General features: G+C 45.8%; 1 protein-coding gene across 1 annotated transcript in view; it reads left to right on the forward strand.

Annotated features, from left to right (window-relative positions):
- Positions 1-16,800, forward strand: part of LOC309552698 (uncharacterized protein) — a gene marked incomplete at its 5' end in the record, with an annotated part of 175,645 nt that overhangs the window by 10,548 nt on the left and 148,297 nt on the right. Inside the window, 2 exons of the mRNA XM_082253624.1 lie at positions 85-249; positions 14,363-14,521. Coding sequence (XP_082109750.1) covers positions 85-249; positions 14,363-14,521 — 324 coding nt within the window. The remainder of the gene's footprint in view (positions 1-84; positions 250-14,362; positions 14,522-16,800) is intronic.

Raw genomic sequence — 16,800 nt, forward strand, 5'->3', positions numbered from 1 at the left:
AGGGTGTATGTATGTTTTAGATTTTTGAACAAAAGTGGGGATTTACTTTTACATTTTTCTATTTCTCCTTTTTCGCTTTCTCAGAAAGCTGCCACAACTCTTCATTCTCAGGCAATCACTGCCTCTGTAGGCACTAAGCAGACACCATTGGCACCATCTAATGTTAAGAAGACTGCTTTAAAAACACCACAGCCAGCAGATGAGAGCTCAGAAGAGGAGTCAGACAGTGAAGAAGAACCAGCTGTTAAGGTATTGAGATATAAATCTGTATCTCCATATAGAGATATTTATATATGTCAATCTCACTCTCTCAATGTATAATCTCAAGACTTGGGGGTTAACCATATGCAGCAATGTAAGTATGCAAGGATACAGTATGCAACCGGACAAAATTACGAGGTTTGTATACCAATGCTAGAAGCTTGGCCAACAAGATGGGAGAGCTGGAGCTGCTAATGTATGAGGATTTAGATTTTGTCTGAATTTCAGAGACTTGGTTTGACAGCTCTCATGACTAGCTGGCAACCATTCAGGGGTATTCCCTATATCGCAGAGATAGAGAAGGTAGAAAAGGGGGAGGGGTATTTCTGTATATTAAGAACAGTGTCCAGGTAAATATGAGGGACGACATCCCAAATGGAGCAAAGGAGGAGGTAGAATCCCTATGGGTAGAATTTCAAAAGGAAAGCACTATTGGGTGTATGCTATAGGCCCCCCAAACCAGAGGGAGGAGGGGGAGGCGGACCTCCTACCACAGCTTGGAATGGCAGCAAAGATGGGAAATGTCATAATGGGGGTCTTTAATTATCCAGATATAGACTGGGCAGAAGGAACCGCACATTCATCCAATGCTCGGCAGTTCCTAAATGTTTTGCAGGACAATTTCATGGGTCAGATGGTGAACACACCGACAAGAAACAATGCGGTTCTAGACCTACTAATTACCAACAATACTGGCCTGATCACGGATATAGAAATACAGTGCAACAGAGGAAACAGTGACCATAGGTCAATTAGTTTCAGTATAAATCATAGTAATAGGAAACACAAGGGTAATATAAGGACACTGAATTTCAAGAGCCAACTTAAACTGTGCTCTTTGCTAGACAATATCAAATGGGTTAGAACCCTAGGAACAAAGAACAAGGAGGAAAAAATGGGAGTGCTTCAAGAACATACTAAGGGGAATAATTTTAAGAGCAAAAATAAACCCTGGACGGCTAAACTCCAGCATAAAAATGCATATTAAAATAAAGAAAAGGCCTTCAAAAAATACAAGGCTGAGGGGTCATTGGCAGCATTCCAACATTACAAAGAGTGCAATAAGAAATGTAAAGGCGAAATCAAGGCAGCTAGAATAGAACACGAGAGACATATAGCGGAAGAGATAAAAAAAAAAAAAAACCCCTAGAAATTCTGTAAGTACATTAATAGTAGGAAAGCGATACCAGAACACATTGGCCCCATAAAAGACAATGAAGGGAATCTGGCCACAGAGAGAAGGTGAAAGTGCTAAATAAATTCTTCTCCAGTCTTCACAAAAGAATTGGGGGGGGCTACACTAACCCAGCTTGTAATGTTAAAAATAATACACCTCAGAAAGCATCCCCATGGTTAACAGAAGATAGACTGGAACTAAACTTTAAAAACTTAACCTAAATAAATCACCGGGACCGGATGGCTTGCACCCGAGGGTTCGTAATCACTTCTGGACCGGAAGGATTTACCCCCTTAATGACCAGGCCATTTTTTGCGATTCGGCACTGCGTTACTTAAATGGACAATTGCACGGTCATGCAACGCTGTACCCAAATAAAATTGATGTCCTTTTTTTTTTTTCCACAAAGAGCTTTCTTTTGGTGGTACACCTCTGCGATTTTAATTTTTTGCTCCTATAAACCAATTATTTTTGTTTTATATTAGAAATATTTTTAATAAAAATATTTCTCTGTCGCTCATTGACAGACGTAGTCCTCCTTGATTAATATCAACTCGGGTTATACTGCCCTCTACAGGAGTAGGACTAGGCAGAAAAGAAACGTTCTGGCCACACCTTAGGGGCAGTCCCAGAGGGTATATCCTCTCTCTCTCTGCTACAGGAAGTCAGTTTTTTTTCTCTCTAGTTAGGAGTAAGGACCTAAGTTCCTTGCTGGGATCTTTGGTCCTGGCAAGATTTTTTAGAAATACTTTTTTAGGCAGCTTTTCTTCTCCAGTGTTCCTGTGAGATCTTCAAGCAAGTACGCTGAAACTGGGCGACGGGCTGGATGTTGAGATCCAGTGGTCACCCCAGTTCAGCCTGCGAGCGCGTGCAGGCCATAGCTTCGCGCTGGGTCGGCCGCGACATAGTCCCACTGGACGGGGACTGACCCTGCGAGTTAAACGTCTCGCCTGGACGCCGATGACCAGCAGAGTCACGGCGTCCAGATTGGTCGACAGCCCCCCACTCCGATGGAGAGGGGTTCTGTCAGGAGTTGGCGCCCGCCTGGTTCCGGTATGGTGAGTAAAATGTTCCCCCTCTCCCCCTGCCGGGTTTGTTGGTGGACGCGGGCCCCTCTCTGGGATGGATGGATGTGATCCTAACAGGTGTCATTAATCCCCCTCTTAAAAGCTTGGTTTGGGAGCTGACTATCTATAGTCACTATATGACACTGTAAGGGAGATGACTGTAGTCAGTGGCAGACTGCTAAAAGGCATTACTGTTGAGGTATAGAGGTGATAGTATCCTACCTGACACTATACAGGCTGATGCCTATGCCTGGATACAGCATCCGCAGGTCGCCATCCTTCCATAAGCCGGCTCAGGACGCACAGCCGTAACAGACAGTGCTGGAAGCGGGTTGAATAGAAACTTCTGAGCATCAGGTGGTGAGCCTTGGGGTCTCTCTCTCTCTCTCTCTCTCTCTCTCTCTCTCTCTCTCTGTGGGGTCCAAAAGCAGGTAACACTGAGGGGCGCTGCTGCGCTGGGGGACTAAAAGAAAAAAAAAAATTCTTTTTTTAAAAATTGCAATTTTTATTTTTCTTGGCAAGTGTCTTGTATAATCATGGACCCTGCCACACATGTATCCCCACCTGATCCCCTCGAGGTGGCTGCAGGACCCTCCAGTTCCTCACAGAGTATTGATGCATTATCAGCAGTTTTGGAGTCTTTGGTATCCCGGGTGGAGATGGCCTGTCAGGGACGGGGGTCAAGAAAGCGACCCCCGCCTACCCCTATTTCATCTGATACTTCAGATTCTGAGACGGTCATTGCAGCTGCAGGTCCCCCTGCTGGGGCTGTTGTCTCAGGTAATGTCTCCTCAGATAGTGAGGAGGATGTTTCTACCTCCGCCATAGCACAAGAAGAAGCGTTGGTGGACGCACTAGTTGTGTCTGTCTGGGAAACCTTAAGACTTGAGGTTACACCGGCAGAAGTAACCGAGATGGAAATTCCTTTTGGTACTAGTAAGCCTACCAAGACGGCGAAGGTTTTTCCCTTACCCAAATGTTTTGGTAACAAAATTAAAGAGGAATGGGATCATCCGAAATGAATCCTTGCTATTTCCAAACGCATTGCTAGACGCTATCCGTTTGAGGAATCCCTCATTAAAAAATGGACGGTACCACCAGTGGTGGATCCACCGATTTCCAGACTAAATAAAGCCACTGTTATCCCGTTGGAGGACGCTCCGTCCTTTAAGGATCCGGTGGATCGAAAAGTGGAAGCGGAATCCCGCACTGTTTTTTCCCTGATAGGGTCAACCTTTAGACCAGTGGTTGCCATTGGTTTAGTTTCACAAACATTGACAGAATGGGCAAAATTGCTACGCCATGACTTAAAGGGGAGAGGTATCCCCCCGGCAGCATCTGATTTGATGGAGCAAATTATACGAGGACTACAGTTCGTCTGTGACGCAGCCCTGGATGCTACTCCCTTGTTAGGGCATGCATCGATGTCAGCTGTAGTCCTCAGACGTGTGCTGTGGTTAAAGTGTTGGTCGGCGGATCAAGGTTCCAAGAAAGCTTTGGCTAATCTCCCTTTTCAGGGGGATCGCCTATTTGGGGCCACCCTAGATGAGATCATAAAGGATGTCACTGGGGGCAAGAGCACTTTTTTGCCGCAGACTGCTAAAGCTAAAGGACCTCGTAACAGGCGAGGACCTTCCTTTTCCGCTCATAAAAGGTTTGTTCGCTCCGCCGGGGCGAGCGTGAAGGGCAAAGTCCCTTCAGGAGGTTTCAAAGGGCGCTGGTCAGGTAAACAAAAGGCCGACTCAGCCAAACCTGAAGATAAAACTAATACAGCCTGAAGGTGTGCCCCCACCCAGCTCAGGGGTGGGGGGGACGTCTTCACCGGTGTTCAGATCCAGGGCCTTCCTGAATCCCGGACTAAGGGGTTCAGGAGATCATACGATCAGGATACAAGATCGAGGATCGATCACTTCTACCGGTGCAATTCTTCCCTGCCAACATTCATATGCTACAGGGAGCGGTAGTTCCCGTTCCTTGAGCAGAACGTTTTCTTTACTTTTTCCAAAGATCATTCCCAGTTCCCTCCAGGAATCTGATCCGGTTGAGCGAGCGGACCAGGAAGTCTCTGGTCCGGTGACTCCGGTCTCTAAAGCTCAGCCAGGAGAAGTCATCGCTTCCGATAGGAATCAAGTTTCTGATAAATGTGTGGGAACTGATCTGACTTGGTCTGATTGCCTGGACCAAGCAGCTCTAGGGCAGCCTGGTTCGGACCCAGTCAGACAATGCCATGGTGGTGACTTAGGTCGATCACCAAGGATTTCACCAGCTGTGTCTTCAATAGGGCATCCCGGAGGTGGATCTGTTGGCATGTCGGCTCAACAGGAAGCCGCGGAGGTTGGTAGCTCGCGCCCGCGGTCCTCTAGCAGACACAGCAGACGTGATGAACGCCCCGTAGGGGCAGTATCAGCTACTGTATGTTTCCCCCCTCTCAAGTTGCTGCTGAGATTTCTCCGCAGGATAGAGGTGGAGGGAATTCCAGTTATCCTGGTAATTCCGGGCTGGCCTCGTCAAGCCGGGTACGCCGTCTTGGGCAGACTAGTCACGGACGCTCCTTGGAGACTTCCTCTCAGGGAGGATCTGCGGTCTCAAGGACCGATCTTCCATCGTGCTTTACAGTCGCTTGCTTTAACGGCCTGGCCATTGAGACCCAGGTCCTGAAGGACAGGGGATTGTCAGCTTCAGTTATCCCTACTCTAATTAAAGCAAGGAAAGCGACTTCCAGCAAAGTCTATTATCGCACATGGAAGGCTTATATCGCGTGGTGTGAATCTTTGGGATTTCCCCCACGTACCTATTCGGTGACCCGAATCTTGGCTTTTCTGCAAAAGGGGGTTGAGCAGAAACTATCCTTGAGCACTATCAAGGGTCAGGTTTCAGCGTTGGCAATCTTCTTTCAGAAGCCTCTGGCTACTCATTCCTTGGTGCGGAATTTCATCCAGGGGGTGCGGCACTTGGCTCCGCCAGTGCGCGCGCCCTTACCGCCCTGGGATCTTAATTTGGTGTTGTCGGTTCTGCAGAAACCTCCCTTTGAAAATATTAGGGAGATTCCCTTGCTTACATTATCCCAGAAGGTGGCCTTCTTGGTGGCTATCACTTCTGCACGCAGGGTGTCAGAACTGGCTGCATTATCGTGTCATTCCCCATATCTGGTGATTCATAGGGATAAGGTAGTTCTTCATCCGAAGCCATCTTTTCTTCCTAAGGTGGTTTCAGACTTTCATCTGAATGAAGATATTGTGCTACCTTCCTTGTGTCCTAAGCCCAGTCATCCTCGGGAATGTGCGTTGCCTTCCTTGGATGTGGTGCGGGCAATCAGGGTATACCTGAAGACTACGGAATCGTTCCGTAAGACGGATTCACTTTTTGTGATCACGGATGGCCCCAGAAAGGGGTTGCCTGCATCTGCCGCGACTATCTCCAAATGGATTAGGCAGACGGTGGTACAGGCTTATTCTATTAAGGGTCGGAATCCTCCGTTCCCTGTTAAGGCGCACTCCACTCGAGCGCTCAGTACTTCCTGGGCCTACCGCCATCAGGCGTCAGTGGTCCAGGTGTGCAAGGCGGCTACCTGGTCGTCGGTGCATACCTTTACAAAAAGTTGATGTGATGGCATCGGCGGATGCCTCATTTGGCCGCAAGGTTTTGCAGGCCGCAATTTGAGGAGACCGGTGGTCTACCTCGAGGTTTTTTTTCCGTTGGAATTTCAGTTGTCTCATCTTTTGTTGATGAGCCTTTAAAACTTCTAGTTGGCACCGGTTGGGCCTTCTAGATTGGATTTTGATTTCCATTTTCCCACCCCTCATTTGTGGCACTGCTTTGGGACGTCCCGAGTTGATATTAATCAAGGAGGACTACGTCTGTCAATGAGCGACAGAGAAAAATGGATTTTTGTAAGATCTTACCGTAAAATCCTTTTCTCTTAAGCTCATTGACAGACGTAGTACCCGCCCCTCTGTTTTTGAGTTGGGTTGGGTTAAATTCTCTAAACACTGCTTTGTGACATAACTGACTTCCTGTAGCAGAGAGAGAGAGGATATACCCTCTGGGACTGCCCCTAAGGTGTGGCCAGAACGTTTTTCTTTTCTGCCTAGTCCTACTCCTGTAGAGGGCAGTATAACCTGAGTTGATATTAATCAAGGAGGACTACGTCTGTCAATGAGCTTAAGAGAAAAGGATTTTACGGTAAGATCTTACAAAAATCCATTTTTTTCACTTTCTGGTATAGAACATTCCCAAAAAAAAATGAAACACATTTTTTTTTTTTAACATTTTAGTCCAATTTGTACATATTTTTGGTAAAAAAAAAATCGGAATAAATGTATTTTGATGGGTTTGTGCAAAAGTTAACGTGTCTACTAACTACGGGAAAGATTTGTCATTTTTTTTTTTTTTTTTTTTACTAGTAGTATTGGCGGCGATCTGCGATTTTTAGCGGGACTGCGACTGTGTGGCGGACAGATCGGATCCCTAACTTGACATTTTTTACACTTTTGGGGGGACCTTTGACATTACTACGGTAATCAGTGCTAAAAATATGCACGGTTACTGTAATAATGACACTGACAGGGAAGGGGTTAACACTGTGGGTGATCAAGGGGTCAGAAGAGCCTAGGGGAGTGATTCTAACTGTATGGAGGCAGGGCTTGTGAAATGATCAGAGACCTGTGATCCTATATAGAAGGATCACAGGCACTCTGTGATCATTCCAGAGAGAATAACGGTCAGCTGTGTTTGTGACAGCTGACCGTTTTTTCTCTCTCAGTGGGGAGCGATCGCGGGTGGTAGGCGGCAATCGGAGCCACCTGCCCCATACATGGAAGTCCCCGCTGCTGGGTGGGCGTGTTGTAGTGCGGCGGCGAGCGCTCGCCACCTAGCTGCAGGCACGCTACCGACGTAGCCCTATATTGGTTAGCGCAGGAGAGGCTGCCTGCCGCAGTATATCTGCGGCGGGTGGTCTGGAAGCAGTTAAAGAACTCAGCCAGGTGATAGCCAGACCATTGTTTTTGATCTTTATGGATAGTCTTCAGACGGGTATAGTGCCAGCAGATTGGAAAAAAGCCAACGTGGTACCAATATTTAAAAAAAGGGGCTAGATATATCCTGGGGAACTATAGGCCGGTTAGCCTAACATCAGTAGTCTGTAAAATTTTGGAGGGGATGCTAAGGGACTATAGCATGGATTAATGAAAAATCGTTCTTGCCAGACTAACCTTCTATGAAGAAGTGGGTTGCGATCTAGATGAAGGAAGGCCTGTAGATGTGGTGTATCTGGACTTTGCAAAGGCATTTGACACAGTTCCCCACAAATGTTTACCGTACAAACTAAGATACGTAGGTATGGACCATAGGGTGAGTACTTGGATTGAGAACTGGCTCCAGGGGCGAGTCCAGAGGGTGTTGATTAATGGGGAGTACTCGGATTGGGCGGGTGTGGAAAGTGGGGTCCCCCAAGGATTTGTCCTGGGACCAATCCTGTTTAATTTATTCATAAGCGACCTAGAGGAGGGGATATCCAGCACAATCTCTGTATTTTGTGGATGATACAAAGCTAAGCAGGCAAATCTCATCCACACATGACGTAATCTTACAAGCAGACCTGAACCATATAGTGGGCAGCTACATAGCCGATGAGGTTTAATGTTGTAAAATGTAAGGTAATGCACTTGGGTGTCAGAAATACGAGCGAAAGTTCCTCGCTAGGAGGGGAACCTCTGGGTTAAACTAAGATGGAAAAACACCTGCTGGTCCTAGTGGATAACAGGCTTGGCAGTGGCATGCAATGGCAAGCAAAGCCAACAGAATACTGGCAAAAAAATTAAAAACTAAACTATGGTTGCATAGTGTGCACACCCTTAAACTAATACTTTGTTGCAGCACCTTTTGATTTTTATAAAAGAACTTAGTCTTTTTGGGTATGAGTCTATCAGCATGGCACATGTTGACTTGGCAATATTTGCCCATTCTTCTTTGCAAAATCGCTCCAAATCTGTCAGATTACGAGGGCATCTTTTATACACAGTCCTCTTCAGATCTCCCCACTCATTTTCATCCTGATTCAGCTCTGGCTGGGCCATTCCAAAACTTTAAAACCACATTCTGGTGATCCCATTCCTTTTGTTGATTTGGACTTAAGCTTTGGGTCTTTGTCATGCTGAACGATGAAGTTCCTCTTCATGTTTTGCTTTCTAGCAGAAGCCTGAAGGTTTTGTGCCAATATTGACTGGTGTTTGGTACTGTTCATAATTCCCTCTACCTTGACTAAGACGCCTGTTCCATCTGAAGGAAAAACAGCCCAAAAGCATGATGCTGCCACACCATGCCTCACTGTGGGCATGGTGTTCTTTTTGGTGATGTGCAGTCTTGTTTTTTTTTTTTTTTTTGCCAAACATACCTTTTGTAATTATGGCCAAAAGTTTCAACTCAGGTTTCATCAGACCGTAACACATTTTCCCACATGCTTTTGGGAGACTTTAGATTTAGCCGGGCGTGGATGTTTTTCTTCGTAAGAAAAGACTTCTGTCTTGCCACTCTACCCTATAGCCCAGACATATGAAGAATACAGGAGATTGTTTTCTACGGACCATGGTTTTTGCTGTGGGATGGGACTAAAAGGTCAGGAAAGACCTGCTAGAACAGCTGAACTTTATTTGGGGTTAATCAGAGGCACTTTAAATGATGGCAGGTGTGTGCTGACTCCTATTTAACATGAGTTTGAATGTGATTGCTTAATCCTTAACACAGCTACATCCCCAGGTATAAGAGGGTGTTCCACACTTATTCTCCCCCCCCCCCCCCTTAAAGATTTCAGTTTGTTTTTCAATTGAGTTGTACAGTTTATAGGTCACAGGTTTGAAGTTTACAGTTTGAAGGTGGAAAAGTTCTGACATGATTTATCTGTCTCATTTTGTTTACATCACAGAAACCTGACATTTTAACGGGTGTGTAGACTTTTTATATCCACTGTGAATTTAAGACCACAGTCAGAAGATTAGTTAAAGAAGAACCAGCTGCTAAGCATTGTTAAAGCTGTGATCGAATGCTGATTTTTTTTTTTTTTCCACTAGGACCATTCATTAGAAGCCGGTCTTTACACTGACATCTTTCAAACAGAGAGGAATACATACAGTATCTCACAAAAGTCAGTACACCCCTCACATTTTTGTAAATATTTTATTATATTTTTTCATGTGACAACACTGAAGAAATGACATTTTGCTACAATGTAAAGTAGTGAGTGTACAGCTTGTATAACAGTGTCAATTTGCTGTCCCCTCAAAATAACCCAACACACAGCCATTAATGTCTTAACTGCTGGCAATAAAAGTGAGTACACCCCTAAGTGAAAATGTCCGAATTGGGCCCAATTAGCTATTTTCCTTCCCCGGTGTCATGTGACTCATTAGTGTTACAAGGTCTCAGGTGTGAATGGGGAGCAGGTGTAATAAATTCAGTGTTATTGCTCTCTCTCTCTCTCTCTCATACTGGTCACTGAAAGTTCAACATGGCACCTCATGGCAAAGAACTCTCTGAGGATCTGACAAAAATAATTGTTGCTCAACATAAAGATGGCCTACGCTATAAGAAGATTGCTAAGACCCTGAAACTGAGCTGCGGCACAGTGGCCAAGACCATACAGAGGTTTAACAGGACAGGTTCCACTCAGGACAGGCCTCCCCATGGTCGACCAAAGAAGTTGAGTTTACGTGCTCATCGTCGTATCCAGAGAATGTCTTTGGAAAATAGACGTATTAGTGCTGCCAGCATTGCTGCAGAGGTTGAAGGGGTGGGAGGATCAGCCTGTCAGTGCTCAGACCATATGCCGCACACTGCATCAAATTGGTCTGCATGGTTGTAGTCCCAGAAGGAAGCCTCTTCTAAGATGATGCTCAAGAAAGCCCACAAACAGTTTGCTGAAGACAAGCAGACTAAGGACATGGATTACTGGAACCATGTCCTGTGGTCTGATGAGACCAAGATAAACTTATTTGGTTCAAATGGTGTCAAGCGTTTGTGGTGGCAACTAGGTGAGGATGTGGTGGCAACCAGGTGAGGAGTACAAAGACAAGTGTGTCTTGCCTACAGTCAAGCATGGTGGTTCGAGTGTCATGGTCTGGGGCTGCATGAGTGCTGCTGGCCCCTTGGAAGATACAGTTCATTGAGGGAATAATGAGTGCCAACATGTATTGTGACATACTGAAGCAGAGCATGATCCTCTCCCTTCAGAGACTGAGCCACAAGGCAGTATTTCAACATGATTCTGTCCCCAAACACACCTCCAAGACAACCTCTGTCTTGCTAAAGAAGCTGAGGGTAAAGGTGATGGACTGGCCAAGCATCTCTCCAGACCTAAATCCTATTGAGCATCAAATGGAAGGTGGAGGAGTGCAAGGTCTCTTAACAGCACCATCTTAGTGATGTCGCCATGGAGGAGTGGAAGAGGACTCCAGTGACAACCTGTGAAGCTCTGGTGAACGCCATGCTCAAAATGGTGGCCACACAAAATATTGACACTTTGGGCCCAATTTGGATGTATTCACTTAGGGATGTACTCACTTTTATTGCCAGCAGATGAGACAATGGCTGTATATTGAGTAATTTTGAGGGGACAGCTAATTTACACTGTTAGACCAGCTTTACAAGCACTACTTTACATTGTAACAAAGTATAATTTCTGCAGTGTTGTCACATGAAAAGATATATTTACAAAAAATGTAAGGGGTGTACTCACCTTTGTGAGATACTGTACGTACTAAAAGTCGGCCAGTTCTTCTTGAGGTTTATACCCTACTCTAGACTTCTTACCCCCTGAAAAACCACTGTAGAAGTGGCTTATAATCTTTAAATCCGTCTGGAAAAAAAAAACAGCAAAAAAACAGACTGGCAAAAAGCTTTTTATCAGTAGACCGTGTCTGGCTTCCAGGATTTGGAATCGGACAAAGGACGTAGCAGATGCCCTGAAGGCGCAGTGAGATAAGTATACCTGGATATATTCATTTCATTCACTGAAACATTAACCTGGTCTACTTTGAGGATTAAGGCTAGTGGCATTCTTGTCATCCTCACTCTGAAATGGCCTCAGTGCGGTACGCCGTCCTTGTTAGTCGACGCGTTGTTGCCTCTACCGTGTTATTTCATTTTATCAGTTGGAGGTTTTTCTAAAATGTTTCCGTAGCATCACACGTCAGGTGTCTTTGCTGTCCGTGCTTTTTCAACATCATCTTGCTAATCCTTCACAGATTTGTACACTTATACAAGAAGTTACATAGGTTGCTCCCCCCTGCTAGGCCTACCATTCAGCTATAGGATTTTTTACCTTAATGCATTCCCTGTACAGCACTGTGACGCAATCGTGCATTGGGGCAGGTGTTTGCACACATAGAGTTAGTAGTGTGAAGTGTCACAGCCTGGAGGAGATTGAGCGGACATACCTTAGTGCCTAAGCAAGCACTTCTGCTGTGCTAGTAATTTTTAATGGCTTTTGTTTTTAACTTTTAATTTGTTTTATGATGGTCTTTTCTCCATCTAATGAGTGTTATCCTGTGATCTCTGGAAGAATGGTTTCTGAGTTGACCGAGGTATATTGACAAAGTTAATATAAAACCCTCCTAAGACCTTATTTAAAGAAGAACTCCGGGAAAAATAAATATTTTCCCATACAGTGGGACTGTGCCTGCATTGCATAGGTTTACTGTTCGTTTTGTCCAGGGGCGCAAGAAAAGTTACTCTTCATTCCTCTGGAAAACCACACTCTTTATATAGTGCCAACAGTTTTTCCAATTAATTTTTTCTCACCTAAATGTCCATGTGCTTCATACAGTTTGTTGGATGTTTTTATGAACTCATTGGAACAGGCTGTTGCACAGAATTGGCACTTTGAATTGCTGCACTGAGAGAGTGGGAGTTTAAGGATTTCTCTGTCGCTCATTGACAGACGTAGTCTTCTTGATTCACATCAATTGGGTTATGTTGTCTCCGCAGGAGTAGGACTAGGCAGAAAGAAAAAACGTTCTGGCTCCACCCTAGGGGCAGTCCCAGAGGGTATATCCTCCCTCTCTCTGCTACAAGGAATCAGTTTTTTTCTGTCTAGTCAGGAGTAAGGACCTAAGTTCCTTGCTGGGATCTTTTGGTCCTGGCAAGATTTTTTTTTTTTTTTTAGAAAAAATATATTTTTTTAGGTAGTTTTCTCCAGTGTTTTTTCCTGTGAGATCTTCAAGCAATTATGCCGGATCTGGGCGACACTAGTGGTCACCCCAGCCGGCCTACGAGCGCGCGCAGACCTTTGCATCGCGCTTGGTCGGCCGCGACACATTCAAGTAAGTATGCGGGGCCGGGCGACGGGCTGGATGTTGAGATCCAGTGGTCACCCCGGTTTCTGCCTACGAGCGCGTGCAGACCAGAGCTCCGCGCTGGGTCGGCCGCGACGGAGTCCCATTGGAGGCACTGACCTTGCGAGTTAAAAGTCTCGCTTGGACGCCAGGAACCAGAAAGTCGAGGCGTCCGGAGTGGTCAACAACCCCCCAACCCGGTGGAGAGGGTATTGTGAAGAGAGGGTGCCTGTCGGTTTTTTTTTCCGTTGGAATTTTTATTTGAGTCTCATTCTTTGCTTATAATGAGCCTTTAAAACTTCTAGTTGGCACCGGTTGGGCCTTCTAGATTGGATTTTGATTTCTGTCAATCCCACCCCTCATTTGTGGCACTGCTTCTGGATGTCCCAATTGATGTGAATCAAGAAGACTACGTCTGTCAATGAGCGACAGAGAAAATTGGATTTTTGTAAGATCTTACCGTAAAATCCTTTTCTCTTAGCTCATTGACAGACGTAGTACCCGCCCCTCTATCATTGAGTTGGGTTGGGTTAAATTCTCTGTTGCTGCTTTATAACAGAACTGATTCCTTGTAGCAGAGAGAGGGAGGATATACCCTCTGGGACTGCCCCTAGGGTGGAGCCAGAACGTTTTTTCTTTCTGCCTAGTCCTACTCCTGCGGAGACAACATAACCCAATTGATGTGAATCAAGAAGACTACGTCTGTCAATGAGCTAAGAGAAAAGGATTTTACGGTAAGATCTTACAAAAATCCGATTTTTCTCACTGACTTTCCACTATATGTTTGGGGATTTCGAGCACATATTTATCACATATATTTTGCAAAAAGGTTGTGTGGGTGTTTTTTTTTTTTTGTTTTTTTGTTTTTTTTTTCAATCTACTTATATCTCCTGCAAAGCCCAACTCTTGGAAAATTTAGTCTCCTCTTGCTGTAGTCCCAATTTTAAAGCTAAACCTCACCCGGCTAGAGAAATGTATACCAAGCTCATGGCTGTATTACCTGTGAGCTTGTTTAACCCCATAAACAAGTGCCTGCACAGTAGAACCACTTTAAGCCTGTAGCGTTTTAAATCGGTTATGTTCAACACTTAAGAAAACAAAACAGCAACCTTTTTAATAGGGGCATATCAATATTTTCTATGAATATTTAAAGTTTACAGCAGCCTGCAGATGGAGCGCTATATTCTCAGTTTAAAAAAAAAAAAAAAATAATAATGAAAAAGCATTGCGTGTTTTCTACATGCAAAATAAATATAGCACCAGTCTAGACAAGGAGCTGCACACTGTATGGAGCAGGAATCCCCAGGAAACTGGTTCTGGTCCTGTGGTCAGAGCAGTCTGTTGTCTGCTGTTGGACAGATGATCCCTTCTGTTTTTTTTTTTTTTTTTTTGCGCTCCACCATGTCACCCTTTTGAGATTGCACATACTATATTTTTGTTATGTTTTGTTATTAAAGGTTATCTTTGTTAGTCTTGCCTTTTGTTTTTTAGATGGCTGTCTTAATTGCCTCTGCTGTTTTTCTCTTGCTCAGAAACCTGCCACAGTTCTTCATTTATCTCAACCAAAAACTCCAGAGGGAACTAAACCAGCACATGTTTTGGCTAAAACTCAAAGCCCAGCAAAAACAACTCGGCAAGCAGATGAGAGCTCTGAGGAGGAGTCAGACAGTGATGAAGAGTCGGCTGTTAAGGTATCTAAAAGAGGTTTCCTTTTATGTGTGCATAATTCCTGCTCCTTTATTTCACTTTCAGAACAATATTTCTTCTGAAAGACCTTTCTAAAACACAAGTGTTCTTACTCTCTGAACGTTCATACTTATGGGTGGTGTTTAACACGGAAAGACAATGGAAAAACATTGTGGTCTTCAAACTACGGCCCTCCAGTTGTTCAGGAACTACAATTCCCATCATGCCTAGTCATGTATGTGAATGTCAGATTTATACAATGCCTCATGGGATGTTCTGCAACAGCTGGAGGGCCGCAGTTTGAGGATGCCTGCTATAGTTAATCACATAAAAATAAAATGCCACATCACTGGCTTTTGAAATCATCACATAACCTATGCTGCACAGTAACCCATAGGCGACATAGAATATCCTCTCAAGAAGCTCCAATCGAGGGGCCACGCAGTGGCGCGATCTGTCACCGGCCAAGTCCACGGAAAACAGCTGATGACCAATTGGAGTACCAGCTTGTTATCGGTACCGCGTGACCACTGTGTTAAAACGAAGCTGGTCACATGACTGATGTACACAATAGATGGCTTTCTTTCATGCCATCAAATGTGCACAACTGTGTTGCCAGCTGTGATTGGTCAATTTGTTCACATGGTACAGATATGGCCAATCACAGCCCTTGTGTACTGTGATTTAGCTTTCACCAATCATAGCGATTTACAACAAAACAGACTGAATCAATCCAGTTCATTTAGTAAAATGCGTGCTTATAGCAATGTATTGCACTGCTATAAGTCAACCTAATGTGTAAAAAAAAAATAAATAAAAAAATCCTGATCACTTAGCCAGAGCAGTACAATGTAACTAGGGTAACATGCTTTCTCTTTTGTTCATTGACTGACACCGCTCCTGTCATTCTTGACCATTGGGTTATGCTGAACCCTACAGAAGTAGGACACTAGGCAGAAAAAACTTCTGGCAACACCCATGGGCAATCCCAGGGGGGGGTATACTCCCTCTCCCTGCTGTAGTCCGTTTTCTTTCTGCCGACTCAGGAGTAAGGACCTAGTTCCTTGCTGGGATCTTTGGTCCTGGCAAAACATTTTAGGTAGTAGATCTCACAGGAAGAATCCAGGAGGAAAAAATTTGCTATCAACTGCCGGACTGGATGATGGGCTGAACAATCTAGATCCAGTAGTCATTCCAGTCTGGCCAGCGAGCGCGCGCAGACCTCAGCTCAGAGCCGGACGTGGGCTGGCCCGGTGAGTTAAACGTCTTGCGAGGTCGCATATGACCTGACCTCGGCCTGAGTCGCAGCGTTCCTCCTGGCCGACAGCCCCTCATTTCGATGGAGAGGAGGATCTGTCTGAAGCGGTGCCATCTGGTTTCTGGTATGGTGAGTAGCTGCCCCCCCCTCTCCCCCTAGAGGATTTTGGGGTGGACAGGGGCTCCTCCTTGGGTCGGTTGGACCCCCGGGTTCCCCTCCTTCCTGCAGGCACCCCCCCCTTTTTTTTTTCTGAGTCCATTAGCCTGCCCCCCTCCACATACACTGGCACTGGGGCTGGGTGGTCTGGTCACTCGTCTGGGATGGGGGCAGGGCGCTAACTGGTGATGGGGGGGGGGGGGGTGGGCCGCCGGAGTACTTACGATCAACTGTGCAGGGGGGGGCATTGTACCTGGTGGGGGCTCCTGCCAGGGCCCTCGTCCGGCCTCGATGTGAATCTTAAAGCCTAGCCTCCTCATGGTGCCTCGCATATAGACTTCGGCAATGTTTGTGTAGTCCTGCGGCCATTTGCTTGTGGTTTGCCATTGCAAATAGCGGCGGCCATCATGACAGTGGATCCCTGTGGGTGTCGATTTTAAGGTTGGGAGCCCCTCCTTATTCCCTGATGATGACTCCTGGATCATTTAGCTTCCTGATGTAGTGCAGATTCTCCTGGTGCTTGCAGGTGCCTGTGCCGGCGGGTGGTGAGTCTGGTGGGGGTCCTCTCCCTCTGCTGAGGATCGCTCTGTGCCTAATGCTTGGCGACCGGGTGGTGCTGCTAGCCTGTGGGGGACTCTCGTTGTAGACATGGGCCCTCCGTCTCGGTTCATCCTTGAGGGACGAAAAGGGCTCAAAGCCTTTCAGGGCCTCCTCTGGAGGATCCAAACAAACCTGGTCTGGCAAGTCGAGAGCGGGCTTCTCCAGACCCAGGGACAAGGCTCCTTCAGCATGAAGGTGTGCCCTCACCTGTATTGGGGGGAGGGGGATGCCTTCACTGGTTTCCGGACCCGTGGACTTCCCTGGTGCAAG

This window comes from Pelophylax lessonae (assembly GCF_965119305.1).
Source record: "Pelophylax lessonae genome assembly, chromosome: 4".
NCBI classification, from domain to species: domain Eukaryota; kingdom Metazoa; phylum Chordata; class Amphibia; order Anura; family Ranidae; genus Pelophylax; species Pelophylax lessonae.